Source organism: Dreissena polymorpha, chromosome 4 (assembly GCF_020536995.1).
Source record: "Dreissena polymorpha isolate Duluth1 chromosome 4, UMN_Dpol_1.0, whole genome shotgun sequence".
In the NCBI taxonomy this organism is placed as follows: Eukaryota; Metazoa; Mollusca; class Bivalvia; order Myida; family Dreissenidae; genus Dreissena; species Dreissena polymorpha.
In genome coordinates, this window is record NC_068358.1 from 37896988 (window position 1) to 37920492 (window position 23505).

At 37.8% G+C, this 23505-nt stretch overlaps 1 protein-coding gene across 5 annotated transcripts in view; it reads left to right on the forward strand.

Moving 5' to 3' along the window:
* The window catches only part of LOC127877703 (atrial natriuretic peptide-converting enzyme-like), a 167182-nt gene extending 143677 nt beyond the window's left edge, over window positions 1–23505 (forward strand). For all 5 annotated transcript variants that reach the window (XM_052423832.1, XM_052423834.1, XM_052423833.1 and 2 more), the window contains 11 exons: window positions 2158–2262; window positions 3072–3194; window positions 4224–4334; window positions 6452–6562; window positions 9018–9141; window positions 10243–10374; window positions 11779–11828; window positions 13932–14100; window positions 14785–15089; window positions 16296–16447; window positions 20257–23505. In XM_052423832.1, coding sequence (XP_052279792.1) covers window positions 2158–2262; window positions 3072–3194; window positions 4224–4334; window positions 6452–6562; window positions 9018–9141; window positions 10243–10374; window positions 11779–11828; window positions 13932–14100; window positions 14785–15089; window positions 16296–16447; window positions 20257–20442 — 1568 coding nt within the window. In that variant the 3' untranslated portion in view covers window positions 20443–23505. The remainder of the gene's footprint in view (window positions 1–2157; window positions 2263–3071; window positions 3195–4223; window positions 4335–6451; window positions 6563–9017; window positions 9142–10242; window positions 10375–11778; window positions 11829–13931; window positions 14101–14784; window positions 15090–16295; window positions 16448–20256) is intronic.

Consider the following 23505-nt stretch of genomic DNA (forward strand, 5'->3'; position numbering starts at 1 on the left):
CGTTCCAACAATAGAAACTGAATATATCAACAGCATGCAGCAATATTGCTTTAATCTCACTAATTAAACTTGCAACTTTAAATTAAGAAATTTTACATTTAGCAAATGCTTCACGAACCAGCGCGTGCTAAAGAAAACGACGTGTGCAAAAGATAACACCACACAATTAAGGTTAAAGATCACTAATAATACTAGAATCATTTACATATCGGGCTACATAATTAATTACCTACCGTTACATCATTCGCAGGCAATAACCACTAAGTATCAGTATTGGTTTTGCTTCATTCTATAAATTCAAAGACTTCATATATATATTTATTCATTCTACCATTCATACCCCCACTCTCACTATATAATATGTGTTGTTGTAAAAATTATCGGAAGTCTTAATATTGTGCTTAATATTGTACTTTGTTATATTGCTTGTATTGTATATGTTATATACTTGGGTGAAAATAAAGTTCTCTTCTGTTCTGTTAATGAAATCAACTGCACATTGAGTACCCCTATCTGTAAGTTTGTTAATTATCTCTCTAATGAAATCAACTGCACAAGTGAGTACCCCTAGCTGTTAGTTTGTTAATGATCTCTCTGATGAAATCAGCTGCACAAGTTAGTACCATTGTAAGTTTGTTTATGATCTCTCTGATGAAATCAACTGCAGAAGTGAGTAACTCTCGTAATTTGTGAACGATCTCTATGATAAAATCAACTACACATGTGAGTACCCTGTAAGTTTGTTAATGATCTCTCTGATGAAATCAGCTGCTCAAGTTAGTACCCTTTTAGTTTTTTAATGATCTCAATGATGAAATCAACTGCACAAGTGAGTACCACTGTTAGTCTGTTAATGATCTCAATGATGAAATCAACTGCACAAGTGAGTACCACTGTTAGTTTGTTAATGATCTGACTGATGAAATCAACTGCATAGGTGCGTAACCCTCATATTTTGTTAATGATCTCTGATGAAATCAACTGCTCAAGTGAGTACCACTGTTAGTTTGTTAACGATCTCTCTGATGAAATCAACTGCTCAAGTGAGTACCACTGTTAGTTTGTTAATGATATCTCTGGTGAAATCAACTGCACAAGTGGGTACCACTGTTAGTTTGTTAATTATCTCTCTGATGAAATCAACTGCACAAGTGAGTACCCTATTTGTTTGTAAATTATCTCTCTGATGAAATCACCTGCACAAGTTAGTACCCCTAGCTGTTAGTTTGTTAACGATCTCTCTGATGAAATCAACTGCACAAGTGAGTACCCCTAGCTGTAAGTTTGTTAACGATCTCTCTGATGAAATCAACTGCACAAGTGAGTACCCCAAGCTGTTAGTTTGTTAACGATCTCTCTGATGAAATCAACTGCACAAGTAAGTACCCCTAGCTGAAAGTTTGTTAATGATCTCTCTGATGAAATCAACTGCACAAGTAAGTACCCCTAGCTGTTAGTTTGTTAACGATCTCTCTGATGAAATCAACTGCACAAGTAAGTGCCCCTAGCTGTAAGTTTGTTAATGATCTCTCTGATGAAATCAACTGCACAAGTAAGTACCCCTAGCTGTTAGTTTGTTAATGATCTCTCTGAAGAAATCAACTGCACAAGTAAGTACCCCTAGCTGTTAGTTTGTTAATGATCTCTCTGATGAAATCAACTGCACAAGTGAGTTCCACTGTTAGTTTGTTAATGATCTCTCTGATGAAATCAACTGCACTTAAGTAAGTACCCCTTGCTGTTAGTTTGTTAATGATCTCTCTGATGAAATCAACTGCACAAGTGAGTTCCACTGTTAGTTTTTTAATGATCTCTCTGATGAAATCAACTGCACAAGTGAGAAGCCCTGTTAGTTTGTTAATGATTTCTCTGATGAAATCAACTGCACTAGTTGTTCATTCATATTGCATCTTGCAGATTTCATCAGAATATAAGTAATGCTGGAAACTCTTTCAGGCGTTCAATGGAAATTATTTGCTTGCGATCATTTGTTTGTATTTGTGTGTGTCATTAAGAATATTCTCAATGGTTTTAATAAAGGACTTTGCTGATATAAAACAATTAAGATTGTAAATTATGAAAAAATCACCTGCAATAATTTAGTAGCCCTTATTAAATTAATTGTCATTTCAGTGTTTTTACATGTCGCTGTTTCAGATTGTTCAGGTTTCCAATGCAACTCCGGTCTCTGTCTGTGGACCACGTCTGTTCAATGCAACAACCACATTGACTGCCTCGACCTTTCAGATGAGCTCAATTGCAGTATGCATATTGGTTACGTCTTAGAAAATATAACCCACATTATGCGAAAAAAAATCTCTCCTTATAAGAATATTTTTCATTTTAAAAGATACAAACATGATTTTTGTACCCATTAAATGTTGAAGACAACAAAAATCAAACTATTTGATAGCTTTAAAGTATGATTCAAAGTTGACATATAATAATTACTTTCACACAAGCAGTCAACTTAAACTTTATAGACAATAAAATGTAGTGGGTGGGTGCATTTACGATTAGACATTAAAAAATGTAAATAAAAGATGGAAGATAAATAATCAGGTATACAATTTATAGTATGATTATATTTGTTGGATCAGTGAGCATGGTTAAAATGTTTTGTGTTATGTATATTTTATAAGCCTTTTGATACAATAGAAAACAGAATAATAAGTTAATTGGAAACTATGGCATAAAGGCAGTTAGACAGGGTTAGTAATTAACATTTTGCCATGGTTACCCACTCTTATTCTTTCAATATTTCTTGTACAGCCATATGAGTTTCCTGGGCATTTCATGATTTTTATTACAAATTTAATGTGCAATGGCTCTAGGACTCCTTGTTACTTACATCCTCGATTTAGACAGTACATATTTATTGTGCCCAATGGCATCAAAGCAAAATCATGCTAATTTCTTTAATAACCATTTATTTCATGTACTCCGTTAATTAATTCCTGAATGCTTGAAAAAGAGTAAAAATAACAGTTACTTATGATATAGTTGCGGAATGATTATTATTGATCTTATTTATCAGAAAAACAACTTTCATTACGCTTTCATTATGTCAGTGTTGAGACCAGGATATCGGCGATGTGCCAACAATCTTCCGGTGCCACGGGACAGTTTCTGTAACCATAGAGATGATTGCTTTGATAACAGCGATGAGACAGACCAAGAGTGCAAATACGAAGGTAAGAACCGCAGTTCTGAAAAAAGTAGAAACTTGTCATTTTATCTGTAAAATATTGGTTGTGCAAAAAATTAGGACTGATTAAATTATCAAACCTTGCAATCCTTAATTGTTTGTAATTTCTATATGACACAGAATCAGAAAAACACTTTTTTTATGTTTATTATTGTATGATATAATTGTAATAGCATATGGTTCTTTTGTTATAAATCACTGTTGTTTTTTTAGTTAATGTTTTAAGAATTCATTTGAAAGCAGTTGGAAATATGATAACATATGTTCGATAGGAAATACATATTATGTTGTACATCAGGTATTTGACTATTTTATGCGGCTGTGAAGTGAAATCAGCCTTCAAGAAAACAATTAATGTCCGATGCCTACATAGGGGGTATACAAACTTTTTCCAAATATAAGCATAGTCAAGATGGCAAAGTCCTTGCCTAGTAGACAGGAAGGTTTCACTGTTTTTAACCCTTTATTACTTTTGTTTGATTTTTGAATGAGGCTCAATTTCCAGCCATTTTATTAAGAAAGTGATAAGCATTTATTTCGTATTAAAATTCGCTTTCTATCTCCACTTTACGTGCTGCGAATTTTCTTAGTGGAGCTGTAATTAGGTCATTGCGCTTGCAAATTTTGTAGCCAGTAAAGTGGAGATATAAAGTTAATATGAATACGCAATATACGCTAGTAACTCAATTGCTGATATGTCTGAAAAGTGAGCGGCATTTAAAAAAAAAGACGAAAAATACCTGTCTAGGCAAGGATGTCGCCAGCTTGACTATCACGTGATTACGCCCTCTGTGTATTGTTGATAAGGTAATGTCATTTAAGTGAAGTTCTTTATAAATACAATTGTAATCACACAAACGCACACACAAACACACATTCACGGTGGTTGTTATCTTTTTATCATCATCGGAAAGTCGGATTTCTTGTATGTAGCAAATCCAGATAAATATTAGGATATCAACTTGACATGTTGTTGGTAGGAAGATCTAATTACAATGGCACTGTATTTTTTCAGAGTGTGGCATCCATGAGATTATGTGTGATGATGAGCTCTCTTGTTACCTGCGTGATTGGAAATGTGATGGATACACCGACTGTCATGACCAGTCAGATGAGAAATACTGTGGTATGTACACTAGTTTGTCTTAGCTAAGTCTGTAGAGCTGAGAGATACTGTGGTATGTACACTAGTGTGTCTTAGCTTAGTCTGTAGGGCTGAGAACTACTGTGGTATGTACACAAGTGTGTCTTAGCTTAGTCTGTAGGGCTGAGAGATACTGTGGTATGTACACTAGTGTGTCTTATCTTAGTCTGTAGAGCTGACAGATACTGTGGTATGTACACTAGTGTGTCTTAGTTCAGTCTGTAGGACTGAGAGATACTGTGTTATGTACACTAGTGTGTCTTAGCTCAGTCTGTAGGGCTGAGAGATACTGTGGTATGTACACTAGTGTGTCTTAGTTTAGTCTGTTGGGCTGAGAGATACTGTGTTATGTACACTAGTGTGTCTTATCTTAGTCTGTAGGGCTGAGAAATACTGTGGTATGTACACTAGTGTGTCTTATCTTAGTCTGTAGGGCTGAGAGATACTGTGGTATGTACACTAGTGTGTCTTAGTTTAGTCTGTTGGGCTGAGAGATACTGTGGTATGTACACTAGTGTGTCTTATCTTAGTCTGTAGGGCTGAGAGCTACTGTGGTATGTACACTTATGTGTCTTAGCTTAGTCTGTAGGGCTGAGAAATACTGTGGTATGTACACTAGTGTGTCTTATCTTATTCTGTAGAGCTTAGCAATACTGTGGTATGTACACAAGTGTGTCTTAGGTTAGTCTGTATGGCTTAGAACTACTGTGGTATGTACACTAGTGTATCTTAGCTTAGTCTGTAGGGCTGAGAACTACTGTGGTATGTACACTAGTGTGTCTTAGCTTAGTCTGTAGGGCTGAGAAATACTGTGGTATGTACACTAGTGTGTCTTATCTTAGTCTGTAGGGCTGAGAGATACTGTGGTATGTACACTAGTGTGTCTTAGCTTAGTCTGTAGAGCTGAGAAATACTGTGGTATGTACACTAGTGTGTCTTATCTTAGTCTGTAGAGCTTAGCAATACTGTGGTATGTACACAAGTGTGTCTTAGGTTAGTCTGTATGGCTTGGAACTACTGTGGTATGTACACTAGTGTATCTTAGCTTAGTCTGTAGGGCTGAGAACTACTGTGGTATGTACACTAGTGTGTCTTAGCTTAGTCTGTAGGGCTGAGAAATACTGTGGTATGTACACTAGTGTGTCTTATCTTAGTCTGTAGGGCTGAGAGATACTGTGGTATGTACACTAGTGTGTCTTAGCTTAGTCTGTAGAGCTGAGAGATACTGTGGTATGTACACTAGTGTGTCTTAGCTAAGTCTGTAGGGCTGAGAAATACTGTGGTATGTACACTAGTGTGTCTTAGCTTAGTCTGTAGAGCTGAGAGATACTGTGGTATGTACACTAGTGTGTCTTATCTTAGTCTGTAGGGCTGAGAAATACTGTGGTATGTATACTAGTGTGTCTTAGCTCAGTCTGTAGAGCTGAGCAATACTGTGGTATGTACACTAGTGTGTCTTAGCTAAGTCTGTAGGGCTGAGAGATACTGTGGTATGTACACTAGTGTGTTTTAGCTAAGTCTGTAGGGCTGAGAGATACTGTGGTATGTTCACTAGTGTGTCTTAGCTTAGTCTGTAGAGCTGAGAGATACTGTGGTATGTACACTAGTGTGTCTTAGCTTAGTCTGTATGGCTGAGAGATACTGTGGTATTTACACTAGTGTGTCTTAGCTTAGTCTGTAGGGCTGAAAGATACTGTGGTATGTACACTAGTGTGTCTTAGCTTAGTCTGTATGGCTGTTTATATTGCAATTATTGTATAACACAGGTACAAGTTTCTCTCTTTTAGCTCACCTGAACATTGCATGCTCAAGTTAGACATCGAGATCAGTTTATGTCTGGCAGTTGTGGTTGTGCATGGTGCGGTTTGATTTTTCAACTTTAAATGGTTACTTCTTTATTAAAGGTTACGTTTGGGGTTATGTGACCTCTAGAGACCACAGTTTTGGCAGTATGTTGATGAAATCTGGCTAGAATGGTTATCTTGACCATGTCTAATCCAGGTTAATTCTGGGTCTTATAGTTAGGTTGAAGAAGTACGAACTTTGTATTTTCTTAGCTTAAGACTGTGCATTTTGTGCATTTCCAAATGATTTTGCAGGTATCTGCAAGGATGGTGAATTCACGTGCTTGGACCATAAATGCATTCCAGCCAATCAAGTTTGTGACAGTGTTGAACAGTGTTCCACGGGTACAGATGAGATGCAGTGTTGTAAGTTAAACTGTCAGATCATGCATTTCAGTTTAGAAAGAAATTTAATATAGGGTAAATTCAATGTCAAGTATTTTGTAGAAACCTTGGGCCTTATATAATTTAAAAAAAGGTTTCTTTAATTTATGTTATTTATTCATCAATTTTATTTTGTATTAAAGTTATGCCCCTGAATGGACAAGGGAAATTGGAGTCACTCTGCCAATCTGTTTGTCAGGATAAAATGTAATGAGTTAGTGAAAAATCCACATATCTAAGGCTATTACATTGGAACTTAAATTAAGTTATCACCAAGAATTTTGGATGTGCAACACATGTTTTTCATCCCAAGTGACCCACTTTCCTACATACGAATAATCCTTAAAGGCCTGGTCAGACCGACTAATGAATTTGTAACGGAGAAAAAACGGACAAAATATGCTGATTTTGGTAATCCGGTGATAAAATGTACCTGCCATGCCGCCCAAGACTCTCGCAATTGGTGTATGAAGCATAGGAAACACACAAATACCGCACATGTATCAGTGATGTAATGGGAAAAAACGTACGTGTAACGGATTTGTACCGGATAATTAACGGTCGGCTAATGGATATTACCGTGCGAGTAACGGACTTCTACCAGATAAAACGGCAGTGTAACGCATTAGTACCGGACAAAAAGTACCGAACACCAACGTACAAAAAACGGTCGTTGAAAAAGTAGAGTACATCCTCAGTATCATGTGGCAAAGATTCAGGCTCTTGCAGGTCAAGGTCTCCGTTCTCAGCTGCTGCCTTCAGGTCAGACTCGTTCCATAACTGTGCATCGGATTCAGCACCACGGCCTGCAATGTCAGCCCAGACAAACTTGTAGTCATAATCCACCAGAGCTAGCAGGACAACGGAGAAGCACTTCTTGTAGTTAAAATACGTAGACCCAGATCTTGGTGGACATTTGCAGGCAATATGTTCGCCATCAATAGCACCAACAGTATGGGGGAAATTCCAGTTGTCCCTGAAGCCGTCCGCTATTCCCGTCCAATCGGCAGCTGTTGTTGTCAACGGCATCACCTCGTCAGCATACTCATCTATGACTGCTCTACAAACCTGACGTGTAAAAGATAACAGTTTGATAAGCTAGCGTGGATTATAAGTGTTTGACACAGTACATAATCCATGACTTTTAGCGAGTGGATGATTAGGTAAAAATATACTACTTGATAAACAGTGCTTATTACTGTGTGCATTTCAAGATATGCGCTGAAGACAGTACTAATGGTAATATACAATTTAGGAGGTTAGTGTTGTAGTGTGCGCACTCATTTATTTGCCTTTTATCCTATACCAATAACTAAACACACTTCGATTCATATAAAATGATGATAGAAGTAAACATTAAAATAAATAAATATATTAAAATGACTAACAGAAGCCTTTTTAAATTAATTTTAACACTTAAGTAAATTTAGCGGTACTTTCTTCTGGCACGAGAAGAGAAATATTGTGGCGGGGTACCCTCCAGCCAAATCACATATCACGGTACTTAATACTTTGAACCAGGCACAAGATGCGGCAGCGCAATTGCTAGCTCTATCCCTGGTTCTATTGGAAGTCTGTAGTTGTTGCGAGAATTTCATCAAACATCTCGGGTGGCATTCTCATGTGGTTGATGAATGCGCGTTGGTTTTCTCATCGTAGTTTGACCATAAGTTGGTCATACAGACCGAACTGACGCCTTGGCTCGTTGCCCAGCCAGGCCCTGATCCATAATCTGGGCTGCCTCCGTCTCCTTGCTCTCTTTTGAACAAGACGATGCATGGCCAAATTAGCATCCACAGGGCCGATCAGGGCCTGCACGGGGATGGCTTGACACTCTAATTGATGCGAGCAAGACACTCCATTGCACATGCCCTTCTCACAAGGCGTACCAAAATGAAATGATACTTCGACCCACAGGCTAATTATGGTTAAATGTATGTCAACACTTTTGTTGCGCCACACTTCTGGCACTTTTGTGTATGTTAGCTGTCCGTTATTATCTGTTGAACATGCGTTAGGTGTCCGGAATGGTGCGGTTTATCTGTTGCAAGTCTGGTATTAGTCCGGTAGTTGTCCGGTGGTGGACCAGGACAACGGGACATTATTGGACATAAACCGGATTCGTACAGGAGGTGTAAGGCACAAGTTCCGAACAAACCGTAAACTAACTTATGAAGAACACACATCAAACGGGGGTCTCTGTCCGTTTTATCCGGTGGAAAATTTTGAACATGCTCAAAACTTCCCAACTGACGGAACGGATGTCACCGGACATCGCTGAACAAGAAGCGGATCCACCGGATATGAAACGGACATTAAACTGATGAGAACGGACACGAACAGATAAAATGATTATGTCCGTTTCTCCTTCGTTACCTCGGTGTGACCGGGCCTTAAGCACTTAATATTAATGTACATATTCATGTTTTCATTTCAGTACATTTGTCGTCTGGCTTGTATGGCACACTTACTGTGACCTCTGGTGACCTCCAACTTCCTGTTTGCAGTGACACCTGGACTGAAACCATGGCAACAGAAGTTTGTTCTCTACTGGGCCTTGGGTAACAGAATATGAGACAAAATAATTATAGTGCTTAATTGGAACCATTACTGGGAAAAAATCAAAACGTTGAACTATATGTTAATCAGTGTAAATATGAGTAAGATATGAGATTGGACTTTTAGTCCAATTAATTGATGGTTTTGTCTGACTTCTTTGTGGTGATGCCTTTCACTACTAAGCCAAACATATTTAAGGTTTGATTAAAAGCAAACTAGGGAAACCTTCTCAAAATTTCTTATATCCATTTGTTCAGGATTAATATTGCTGTTTATGCTTTCAGAACAAGTTTAGCCAAAAGGACATATTTTGTCTAACATCAATATTTTTTCCTACAAAGCTTTGATACTTGTATTGATGATTTCTTTGAACACTTATGACCACATCCACATAATTTGACCTCATTTTGACCAAAAAATTGAATCTACTTTGGGACTAAGACTAATTCAAATGGTCAAAATTATTGGTTTATTCAAATTTTGCATTTCTTCTAAATATAAATACGTTTGCTACAAAGCTTTTATACTTGGATGTATTTGATATATGTACACTTTCAACACACTCACGTCACCTGACCGCATTTTGACCTTCACATTGACCTACTTTCAGACAAAGACTAATTAAGTTGATCTTAATTTGTATATTGAAAATTATGAATGAATTTAAGAACATGGATACTAGATAGGTTAACACCATAAACTTTTAACTAATTGTCTATAATAAAAAACAATCAAATAAAGCTTGTCGTTTTTGAAACGGATGAAAGAATTTGTGAGCAGTTTAAGCCTGCTTATTATTTGAGCCTCGTTCTTGGAGAACTGGGTTAAATCAATTCATGTAATGTGTCCCCACGGATTAGCATGTGCATTCTGCACAGGCTAATCCAGAAAGACACTCCGTCTAAATTAGATCTTCATTTAAGAGAGACTTCCTTAAAACAGAAACATTCCTTAAAAGTGGAAAATGTTGTCCCTGATTAGCCTGTGTAGAATGCACAGGCTTATCTGGGATTACTCTTTGCACACATGAATTTAGCCCATTTTACCCAGGATGCAGTTACTGTAGCAGTTAAATCATGTACTTTCACTGGTTGTTATTTCAGCCCCAGCACTGGTAGCAGCTCCATCTCACCAGTCACAGCAGGGATGTCTACTAACCAGGGCTTCATGGTGGTCAGTCCAGACCCCAGAACTCTCAACCACAATCAGACAGTGCTCAGCAGGCTAGACAAGGCGTAGGTATCTGTGAAGTAACAATCAATAGATATGTGAAAATTAATGATTGTGTTTTTTCTCAATGGACATTGCACCAATCACACAACAAATTGGATTGAAATTGGTGTATTAATAGCTGTATGGTATCATCTTATCCCATTTAACCTATTTCACCATATTATTTCATATGCAATAACTTGTTCTATATTTGTAAATGGTATATATTTATTGCTTTTCATTATAGGTCTAAATTAATTGCTTTTAAAGATAAACTTTAACAAATCACATTATTACTGATTAATTACAATGAAATTTTTGAACTCCACACACATATGAAATAACATCTTGGCATTGGTTCATTTGTGTCAACTGTAGAGAAAACAAGGATACAATCAGGTCCATGTACATCATGTTCATGACTAACATATGTACCTCCCTTGACCAATGGGTTAAGTAATTTTTTGGCTGCTTAATCAATTTATTAAAATATAATGACGATATTCATGCTTTCAAAGAGGAGACATTTCAAGAGACATATTGCATTTAGTTTGTGTTCAAATGGAATCCTAAAATAGGAAACAACATTTTTGCAGACTTGTCTCATTTTCATGACCATTTCATCTGCTTGTTTTAACTTTCATGCTACAAAGGGAAGTCATAACAGGTCTGTATGCTCTCTTAACTGCCCATGTACATTGTACAATGTTTTCTGCCAATACATTATATGATTACAAAAAGAATATGTGAACTTGGTGTATACAAATTCTGCATTGTATGAATACATATATGTATATGATACTATTATTGAATTGGTATGTTCTGTTGACTTGGTATTTTACAACCTTTATCCTGATGTTTTTGTCCATGGTTAGTCAAACCATAATAAATGAAAGTATGCATGAACTGGACACTCTGGACAAGAACTCTTCAAACCGTTTTTAGACTTCTGTCTCTAGTCTATAACTTTTATTTGTCAAACGCCTAAATGGGTTTTCTTGTCAAATTATCTTTTTGTGAGCTTTCTGCTGACTGGTTATTATTTGGCAAGTCAAAAGCCCAAACAGAAATGTATTGAGTATTTTAACAAGGATGTACCTCTATTATTTGGCTTGATTTTGGTTATTTAATTTATCTTCAGCTCTATCCTTTTCTAATGTAATCTATCTGGTTATGAAGAAGAATGACATATATGCACGCTAATTAACACATACAAATAAGTAACACAAATAGAAGTTTTGCAGACAAATTTGTTTGAGTTGTATGTTTTAAATGTAAATAATTAACCCAAACTTGTTTTTTTTAATTTTGTGTATTATTTTTATAATTCCTTTTTCTTTTTCATTCCTTGGTTATCATTTTTTTAGGTTTTATTGCCAAATTGCCCAGGTAAATGTTCATAAAGCTGTTAAATGTTTCAATTTCAGTGTTGCATGTCCTTCCAACAAAGTTGTCCAGATGGGATGTCAACAGAAAGGTATGAAAACTGTTGAGGTGTTTTTAAAAACCAAGTTGTGGCATACATTTTACTATTTTGTTTTATATGTAGACATTTAAGACTACCGTAATTAATCTATGTTTTCGGACACTTAAAAATAATTTGAAAAAAATTTGAATCCTAAAACTTAGATATGAAAAATATTCACAAAAAACACGTGTCCGAAACCTTAGAGTCGAAAATCGAAGTGTCGGAAAATAGCGTCAATTGTATCAACGACTACCGGTAATAGCACGCGCTTGTAAAATACCATGCCGTATAGTATAAATTACAATTATATATGTTTGCACTGCATTTTAAATAATTTTAAATGCATAATTTATTTGACAGAACGTTACTACAAGGTTGTACTTTGACCAACAAGCTCAAAGATGAGCATGTGATGTACCGAACTATGAATTCTTTGTTTGTTAATTTCCGATAGTTGTTGTCTAACACCTTCCATTGTTCGTAAAACTTGCAATAGGGTGCATCACACTTTGAAGCGTTTAGTATTTTGTCACAATTATTTTACTGAGAAGGGGTAGTACCATTGCGGTAGATAATTGAACTGTTAATTGGCACTACCCCTGGTAATTGTCATAATGCTTATGCTATCGGGCGAAACCATATTGTTTAATACCGGTTTACAAGGTTATTTACCCAATAAGGCAAATGTAATGGTCCGTTGCCCTCAGGCATGCGCCTGCCATGTTTTATGATGTTAATCTGGTTTTAAAACCCCATGATCGAAGTGTCATTAGATATCGAAAACAGGACCGAAATTTGGTAAAATAGCGCTGTAAAATAAACTGTCAAAAAACTTAAAGACATTTATTATGGACGAAAACTTGTGTGTCCGAAAATTAAGAGTCACGAAAAATAATTATTTTTGCTAAAAAGGGGTGTCCAAAAACTTAGAGTGTCCGAAAACATACAGTAATTACGGTAATTAAGTTGTTAAATAATGAGACACTGACATGTAGGCATCATGAAACATCAGTATAATAATAATAGTAATATATTATTTAAATGTAGACAATTTTCCCTTGTTTTATCTTACCAAGTTATATTCCTTTTTGACATTATTGATTGTATTGTTTTGAAAAAGCTCAGAAGGGCTTGAACTGTATGCAATGGGCATACTCACATTTCATGGTAATGTTATTCATGTTAACTTTTTTAAATGTAATGTCTGAAAGAAAACAACTGTATCAGTCTGACTTTACTGTAAGACAGATTCTGAACTAAGAAGTTGTGATGATCAATAGCATATCATGCACAATCAGATCTTTACTCCTCCTACCGTGAGATCTTTGCTTCTCACACAATGAGATCTTTGCTCCTCATACCATGAGATCTTTGCTGCTCACACAATGAGATCTTTGCTCCACCTACCATGAGATCTTTGCTCCTCACACAATGAGATCTTTGCTTCTCCTACCATGATATCTTTGCTTTTTCTACGATGATATCTTTTCTCCTCCTACCATGAGATATTTACTCCTCCTACCATGAGATCTTTGCTCCTCCTACCATGAGATCTTTGCTCCTCCTACCATGAGATGATTGCCCCTCCTGCAATGAGATCTTTGCTCTTCCTACCATGAGATCTTTGCTCCTCCTACCATGATATGTTTGCCTCTCCTACCATGAGATTTTTGCTTCTCCTACCATGAGATCTTTGCTCATCCTACCATGAGATCTTTGCTCCTCCTACCATGAGATATTTGCTCTCCTACCATGAGATCTTTGCTCCTCCTACAATGAGATCTTTGCTCCTCCTACCATGAGATCTTTGCTCCTCCTACCATGAGATATTTACTCCTCCTACCACGAGATCTTTGCTTCTCCTACCATGAGATATTTGCTCCTCCTACCATGAGATATTTGCTCTCCTACCATGAGATCTTTGCATCTCCTACCATGAGACCTTTGCTCCTCCTATCATGAGATCTTTGCTCCTCCTACCATAAGATCTTTGCTCCTCTTTCCATGAGATCTTTGCTCATTCTACCATGAGATCTTTGCTCCTCTTACCATGAGATGTTTGCTCATCCTGCAATACTTTTATACTCAAGATTTATACTCCTATGTCCTCAGGTTGTGGTGCAAGACAGATTGATGTTCTGACGCCCTTTATTGTTGGCGGAACTCTGGCTCCCCAAGGGAAGTGGCCCTGGGTTGTCTCCCTTATCATGAAGGGAACCAATATATGTGGAGGAGTCCTCATAGGGGACAGATGGGCCCTCACTGCTGCACATTGTATTGTGTAAGTGCGTGGTGCAGTTTGTATGTGGAATATACATAAATAATGTAACTGTTTCATTACTGATTATTAAATGTAAATATAAGGAGAAAGCAATTTTGTTTTAATTATTAAATGAATCATCAGTACTATATAATTAGATTTAATATACCTTAAGCTATAATGAAGCTTTTTTTCCAGAACGTTTTACAAAAAATAAATGTTCACAACTGTTTTTGGCTTTAACAAGTGTATTTGAGCAAAGCAGTTGCATAAGCATTGTTATTGCCTGATGTGTTTCAGCATCAAAAGCATAGTTGTTATTCTTTATTAGTTCACAACATAATGCCTAAGAAAATTGTAATTAAATTGCTTTGTTGTGAATACATTTTTCAAAGCAGCACAATAAATCTCATACTCCTAACCCTTTCCAAATCAGACACAAAGTAAAAATAGCTATACGCAACAAACAATAAACCAGAACAGCCTACAAATAGCTTGCAGTATGTTAGGTTTTATGTGGTTTGTTGCTCATCAGTTTCTGAGGGTTGAACAATTAAGTCTTTAAAACTTGAATCTAGTACGAAATTCTTTAAATTTAATTGATTTTCTAAGGGACTACAGACACGTCAAAGTGCATATCTAAGTGGTAATGGGTTATAAGCAAGAAACAAAATAAAATAACACAAATTCAATACCCATTTGCAGTCAACAGGATGCTAACTACACCCTGATGCCGCATGTGTTCGAGGTCCTGGCAGGCACCACATCCAGGGAGCGCCTGTCTAAGCAGCCTTTCCAGCGGGTCCGCTTGGAGAAGATCTACCTCAACCCCAGCATGCAACGACTGGAGAACGGTCAGATTGACTGGGATATGGCCCTCCTCAAATTGTCTACAGCTGTGAAGTTTGGGGACTTTGTTCAGCCCATTTGTCTCCCAGAAATCAATGCTCCTGTGCCCACCAATCTCCAGTGCTATCTTGCTGGATGGGGCTATATTAATACAAAATCTGGTATGGAAATAGATCTTCAGGGGAATTTTTTTTTTCTCTTGACGCTTATATATTTAAGTCAGCTGTTATTCTATGTGAATGAAAATATTTAAAAACAAATAATATTCTGCATCTAACTGATGTAAGTATTCACATGACAAACTCAAATAGGCTTTATGCTTCACAAATGACATCATGGTTCATGTATGTCATTAAACTATTATTATATAATCTGTTCTTATTTTTTATATTTTTTTATGCATTTTGTATGATACATTATGGAATTTAAATAAGATAGGAATGTGACTGTTTTTTGTGAGTTCTGGATCAAATAATTTATTGTCCCCTACCGGTTTCACCGGAGGGGACTTATGGTTTGCGCTCTGTCCGTCTGTCAGTCAGTCACACTTTTCTGGATCCTGCGATAACTTTAAAAGTTCTTAATATTTTTTCATGAAACTTGAAATATGGATAGATGGCAATATGGACATTATGGACGTCATTTCATTGTTTTCCTACGTCAAAAATTCTGGTTGCTATGGCAACAAATAGACTAGAAATACTGCTGAAAAAGGTGGTTTTCTGGATCCTGCGATAACTTTAAAAGTTCGTAATATTTTTTGATGAAACTTGAAACATGAATAGATGGCAATATGGACATTATGCATGTCACTTTATTTTGTTCCTACGTCAAAAATTTTGGTTGCTATGGCAACCAAAAGAAAATAATAATAAAAATCTGACAATGGTGGAATTTCTGACAATGGTGGAGCTGGTAGGGGACCATATTGCTTGACAATAGCCTTGTTATTTATAAAATCTTTTAAGAAGTACAGACATTTAAACATTATAATGTCAAACATAAATACTTAATTCTTACAAGTCATTAAAACTATCCTCTTTGTAGTCAAGGAACTATTTATCATTGTAGTGATGGTAATGTTTTTCATTGTATTCCTTATAAAGTTTCCATTTTGAGTCATGGATATGTTCCTCTTGGTTACATTTCTCTTTGTATTCAAGGTAACATTTATCTTTGTAGTCTTTGTTACATTTCCCTTCGTTGTCCTGGTAACATTTGTAGTCATGGGAACATTTTTCTTTGTAGTCATGGTAACATTTCTCTTTGTAGTCATAATGACACTTCTCATTTTAGTTATGGATATGCTTCCCTTTGTAGTCAAGGTAACTTTTTCTTGGTATTAATGGTAACATTTCTCTTTGTAGTCATGGTAACTGACCTGCGTGAGGCCAAGATGCGGCTGTACAACGATGACTTCTGCTCCAAGAACATCAACCAACAAAGTCTTGAGACGCACGTGAACATCAACTCCACGCTGTGCTCGGGCTACACTCATGGTCAGATCTCAGGTTGCCAGGTATGTTCCTTCACAATGACACAGTGTTGTACACTCCTAAGAACAGCGGTGGGCATGGACGTTGTCTTTTCCATGTTAATACAACAAATTAAATATAGGAAAAAAAATTGTAAAAGATAACAAAATGGAAAAAAAAATTCAACTAGAAATTCCTGAGTTTTATCATCAGTCCGGGAATGTTCTCAGGATCTTTAAGAGTCTCATTCTGGGTAAAGGGACCTTCTTTAAGTGTTGTCTCTGATCACCCAGTGCAGTAACCACAGGCTAATATGGGAAACACATTCTGCTCTTATGTTGTGTTTTTTTTTCATTAAAAAGCAGTCTCTTGTTAGGGAAAAAAAACAGTTAAGGCGGAAAATGTCTCCCCTGATTAGCCTGTGTGGACTGCTCTGGCTAATCTGGGACGACACTATACACACATGCATTAAATGTCTCCCCTGATTAGCCTGTGTGGACTGCTCTGGCTAATCTGGGACGACACTATACACACTGGCATTAAATGTCTCCCCTGATTAGCCTGTGTGGACTGCTCTGGCTAATCTGGGACGACACTATACACACATGCATTAAATGTCTCCCCTGATTAGCCTGTGTGGACTGCTCTGGCTAATCTGGGACGACACTATACACACTGGCATTAAATGTCTCCCCTGATTAGCCTGTGTGGACTGCTCTGGCTAATCTGGGACGACACTATACACACATGCATTAAATGTCTCCCCTGATTAGCCTGTGTGGACTGCTCTGGCTAATCTGGGACGACACTATACACACTGGCATTAAATGTCTCCCCTGATTAGCCTGTGTGGACTGCTCTGGCTAATCTGGGATGACACTATACACACTGGCATTAAATGTCTCTCCTGATTAGCCTGTGTGGACTGCTCTGGCTAATCTGGGACGACACTATACACACTGGCATTAAATGTCTCCCCTGATTAGCCTGTGTGGACTGCTCTGGCTAATCTGGGACGACACTATACACACATGCATTAAATGTCTCCCCTGATTAGCCTGTGTGGACTGCTCTGGCTAATCTGGGACGACACTATACACACTGGCATTAAATGTCTCCCCTGATTAGCCTGTGTGGACTGCTCTGGCTAATCTGGGACGACACTGTACACACATGCATTAAATGTCTCCCCTGATTAGCCTGTGTGGACTGCTCTGGCTAATCTGGGACGACACTGTACACACTGGCATTAAATGTCTCCCCTGATTAGCCTGTGTGGACTGCTCTGGCTAATCTGGGACGACACTATACACACTGGCATTAAATGTCTCCCCTGATTAGCCTGTGTGGACTGCTCTGGCTAATCTGGGATGACACTATACACACATGCATTAAATGTCTCCCCTGATTAGCCTGTGTGGACTGCTCTGGCTAATCTGGGATGACACTATACACACTGGCATTAAATGTCTCTCCTGATTAGCCTGTGTGGACTGCTCTGGCTAATCTGGGACGACACTATACACACTGGCATTAAATGTCTCCCCTGATTAGCCTGTGTGGACTGCTCTGGCTAATCTGGGACGACACTATACACACTGGCATTAAATGTCTCTCCTGATTAGCCTGTGTTGACTGCTCTGGCTAATCTGGGACGACACTATACACACATGCATTAAATGTCTCCCCTGATTAGCCTGTGTGGACTGCTCTGGCTAATCTGGGACGACACTATACACACTGGCATTAAATGTCTCCCCTGATTAGCCTGTGTGGACTGCTCTGGCTAATCTGGGACGACACTGTACACACATGCATTAAATGTCTCCCCTGATTAGCCTGTGTGGACTGCTCTGGCTAATCTGGGACGACACTATACACACTGGCATTAAATGTCTCTCCTGATTAGCCTGTGTGGACTGCTCTGGCTAATCTGGGACGACACTGTACACACATGCATTAAATGTCTCCCCTGATTAGCCTGTGTGGACTGCTCTGGCTAATCTGGGACGACACTATACACACTGGCATTAAATGTCTCCCCTGATTAGCCTGTGTGGACTGCTCTGGCTAATCTGGGACGACACTATACACACTGGCATTAAATGTCTCTCCTGATTAGCCTGTGTGGACTGCTCTGGCTAATCTGGGATGACACTATACACACTGGCATTAAATGTCTCTCCTGATTAGCCTGTGTGGACTGCTCTGGCTAATCTGGGACGACACTATACACACTGGCATTAAATGTCTCCCCTGATTAGCCTGTGTGGACTGCTCTGGCTAATCTGGGACGACACTATACACACTGGCATTAAATGTCTCCCCTGATTAGCCTGTGTGGACTGCTCTGGCTAATCTGGGACGACACTATACACACTGGCATTAAATGTCTCTCCTGATTAGCCTGTGTGGACTGCTCTGGCTAATCTGGGACGACACTATACACACTGGCATTAAATGTCTCCCCTGATTAGCCTGTGTGGACTGCTCTGGCTAATCTGGGACGACACTATACACACTGGCATTAAATGTCTCCCCTGATTAGCCTGTGTGGACTGCTCTGGCTAATCTGGGATGACACTATACACACTGGCATTAAATGTCTCTCCTGATTAGCCTGTGTGGACTGCTCTGGCTAATCTGGGACGACACTATACACACATGCATTAAATGTCTCCCCTGATTAGCCTGTGTGGACTGCTCTGGCTAATCTGGGACGACACTATACACACTGGCATTAAATGTCTCTCCTGATTAGCCTGTGTGGACTGCTCTGGCTAATCTGGGACGACACTATACACACTGGCATTAAATGTCTCCCCTGATTAGCCTGTGTGGACTGCTCAGGCTAATCTGGGACGACACTATACACACTGGCATTAAATGTCTCCCCTGATTAGCCTGTGTGGACTGCTCTGGCTAATCTGGGACGACACTATACACACTGGCATTAAATGTCTCTCCTGATTAGCCTGTGTGGACTGCTCTGGCTAATCTGGGACGACACTATACACACATGCATTAAATGTCTCCCCTGATTAGCCTGTGTGGACTGCTCTGGCTAATCTGGGACGACACTATACACACTGGCATTAAATGTCTCTCCTGATTAGCCTGTGTGGACTGCTCTGGCTAATCTGGGACGACACTATACACACTGGCATTAAATGTCTCCCCTGATTAGCCTGTGTGGACTGCTCTGGCTAATCTGGGACGACACTATACACACTGGCATTAAATGTCTCCCCTGATTAGCCTGTGTGGACTGCTCTGGCTAATCTGGGACGACACTATACACACTGGCATTAAATGTCTCCCCTGATTAGCCTGTGTGGACTGCTCTGGCTAATCTGGGACGACACTATACACACTGGCATTAAATGTCTCCCCTGATTAGCCTGTGTGGACTGCTCTGGCTAATCTGGGACGACACTATACACACTGGCATTAAATGTCTCTCCTGATTAGCCTGTGTGGACTGCTCAGGCTAATCTGGGACGACACTATACACACTGGCATTAAATGTCTCCCCTGATTAGCCTGTGTGGACTGCTCTGGCTAATCTGGGACGACACTATACACACTGGCATTAAATGTCTCTCCTGATTAGCCTGTGTGGACTGCTCTGGCTAATCTGGGACGACACTATACACACTGGCATTAAATGTCTCCCCTGATTAGCCTGTGTGGACTGCTCTGGCTAATCTGGGACGACACTATACACACTGGCATTAAATGTCTCTCCTGATTAGCCTGTGTGGACTGCTCTGGCTAATCTGGGACGACACTGTACACACGGGCATTAAATCCCGTTTGCCCAGAACGGGGCTTAATTATTTTGTGATTCCAGGGTGACAGTGGGAGTCCATTGATGTGTGAGGATTCACTCGGCCACTGGACAGTGCAAGGTCTCATGAGCTATGGAGTGGACGGCTGTGACGGCCAGTTTAAGAGTATTGTAAACAGATTTGCCAAAGTATCAACATCTGTGAACTGGATACAGAGTATCATAAGCATGAATCTCGTTGTAACATAGTTCCACTACCTGTGATACAGTTATACAGTGTCAGCACACTATAAAATCTCCATGTAACATAGTTCAACTTATGTAATACACTGTTTCACTGCATTAAATGTGTGGTCAAACTTAGTTCTGCCACATTTGTGACTGTAAGTTTTTGCCATCAAATTAATTCACTACCCATGTGAATTGATGAATACAGAATGTTCCACAAAGATCTCTATGCAGTGAAATCCTGTGTAACACAGCTTGGCTACCTGTGTTCATTTGACTTTTTTTAGTGTAAAAAATGGGAAATTATATGTAATATTTTCCAGTGCAGGTGTCAATGTCAGAACTTTGAGACACAAGTCATATGTGGAAATGTAATTAGTTAAGCAACCTGATTGGGTACCATTTACTTTATACAAACAGTAGGGACCAATATTGTGTTCTAAGTATGATGTATGTAGGGACCAGCTATTGTATGACATTTGACCAAAGCATATCATGATAAACCTGTATATAAGTGAACCATTATTTATTGACAAATCAAAGTATTCCTATTGTATCATCAATAAATATGTTGAATATTCATTCATCAATCATGTTAAATATTCATATTCATTTACACAAGTCACAAGCAATAATTGCTTATTGCCATTCATTATACATTCATTTTCATTTCAGTTGTGTTGTCTGTTTGTTACATGAACATTTCTTTTCATGAATATTTGTTTAGTCAAGGGCATAATCACATGTTATGGCTTTAAAATACGCTTCCTCTTTATGAGTATTAATTGTTAAAAAATAAATTATAATGAGTTATTCTAGTACCTTAAAACATGTTATTTTATTATTTTAATAAATAAGTGTGTTCCCCTACATGTATAGGTATGAAGTTATTATTGCTAAATTTGTCTTCCCATCAAATATATTTTATTGACAAAGTATGTGCCAAACCATTTAATGGGTATTTGTTTACAATTTCTTCATCAGCTTGCACAGAGAGACATTTTGTTGTGGTATTAAAACTATTAAAGTATATATTCGCAAGTTAACCTGTTTTAGATAAATTTGTTATAGTCCTTAGTAGAATTTGGATCATTTTTTACATGATTACAATCTGATGCCTCTGACAATATATGACATTCTTTTAGTATGGACTGAACAATCAATACATGTTTTTTTATATCATGTTGATTTTAATGATAGACAATACGATCAAGTTGTCAGAGAAATGTGACCTTTATATGATAATTTCATATATAATATTTATTGATTTATCTACTTCAACTAACTTGAAATACATTTTGATATTGGTTGTGAAATTGGATTTATCAATCAATGAACGTACTGTTCATTTTCACATGTTGTGAGCACCAGTGTGGTTAGTTGCTCTACCTAGGAGGCAAACATTGGTCAGAACATGGTTTGCAGTTTTTATGCCACCGGCAGGGTGGCATATAGCAGTTGAACTGTCCTTCAGTCTGTCCGTCCATCCGTCCGAAAACTTTAACATTGGCCATGACTTTTGCAATATTGAAGATAGCAACTTGATATTTGGCATGCATGTGTATCTCATGAAGCTGCACATTTTGAGATGTGAAAGATCGAGGTCATTCTTCAAGGTCAAAAGTCAAAAAAATACAATCCAAGGGAAGTAATAAGCTTTAAAAGGGAGATAATTTCTAAACCTGCTAAATGATATATTGAAATTTTATTTCAAAGCGGCGCAATAGGGGGCATTGTGTTTCTGACAAACACATCTATTGTTGTAGTCTTTTATGTAAATACACGTTAATTGTGTGTCAGGGAATGAATTAACCCACATTCCAGTTCTGGGATTTAGCCTTTGTTCCTGTTTTAGGCTTAAGTTTTACATATCTTATATTACTGGTAAATTTTCAGAGTGAAGTTATACAACTGTCTGTTGTTATTTTGTTTTTAACCAAGTTATTTGTATTATGGTATTTGTATGGTTTGCCTTGTTAATGAGTTGCAACATTCACAACAACTGATACAATTGCTGCACATAGGGCTTGATAACTTAAATGACTGTCTCTTAATTTTATAGTTAGCATTCATGATGTTGTTTTGTGCTTTTTAAAACCTTGTTGTTTTTATGCCCCCGGAAGGGTGGCATATAGCAGTGACCGTCTGTCCGTCAGTCAGTCTGTCTGTCTGTCCATTTTAACAAATGAACATTGGTATCAGGGAACAGTGCAATCTTTGCCATTTCCTTAAACTTTGTTTTTGTTAACCAGGTTTTCTGAAGGTCAAGGTGGCCATGACTAAAAATATATTGATTTTTAAAAAAGAGGGGTAACTTTGAACTATCAGTAACAATGCACATTTTGAGTTGGTCTCCCTTTATCAGACTTTTTGTTTCAAATTGAAATCAAGGTCGCCACAAGTAAAAATAGATTGAATCTTACACAAGGGGGATAACAATGCACATTTTGAATTGTCTCCCTTTATGAGACTTTTTTTACAAATTGAAAACCTGGTTTTGTGACAATTTCGGCCCTTGTTTTGTTTTTTTCAAAGGAACAATGTTTTTCCTACAACTGTTGCAAAATATGAGGCTTTATTCACTTTTATATTATTACAAAATCTTCTTAAAGAAATATTATTTGTGTTATAATTGTGACTGGTTAACTGAAATGCAAATCTGAGATGTATAGACTTGGTAAAAGGCTAATCATTTTGGTTAAAACAGATTGTGGTCTGGTATATTATGAGATGGTCATGTGAAATTCAAGACTTATAGGACCTTGTATTCTGTGCATTATTTTATCTTTTGCATGGGCAGTTGACAATATCAAGGTCATGTTTGAATCTGGGTCAATTTGGGCAAAGACCTATAGATTACACAGATTGGGAACTCTTGTCTTCGCGATAGCGATATGCGATAAAATCTAACGGCGGACGCGAGTCATGTGACATTGATTATGGAGATGCCGGTGTACCTGTAAATTCTTCCCTGTTCTAGCTACTGTCGGCCATTTTGTGATAAAGCAATCAATTATTCTTCGTAATTAATTGTTAATATTTGACATATTGAATATTTTTTGTGTAAATAAAAATAAGTTTTTA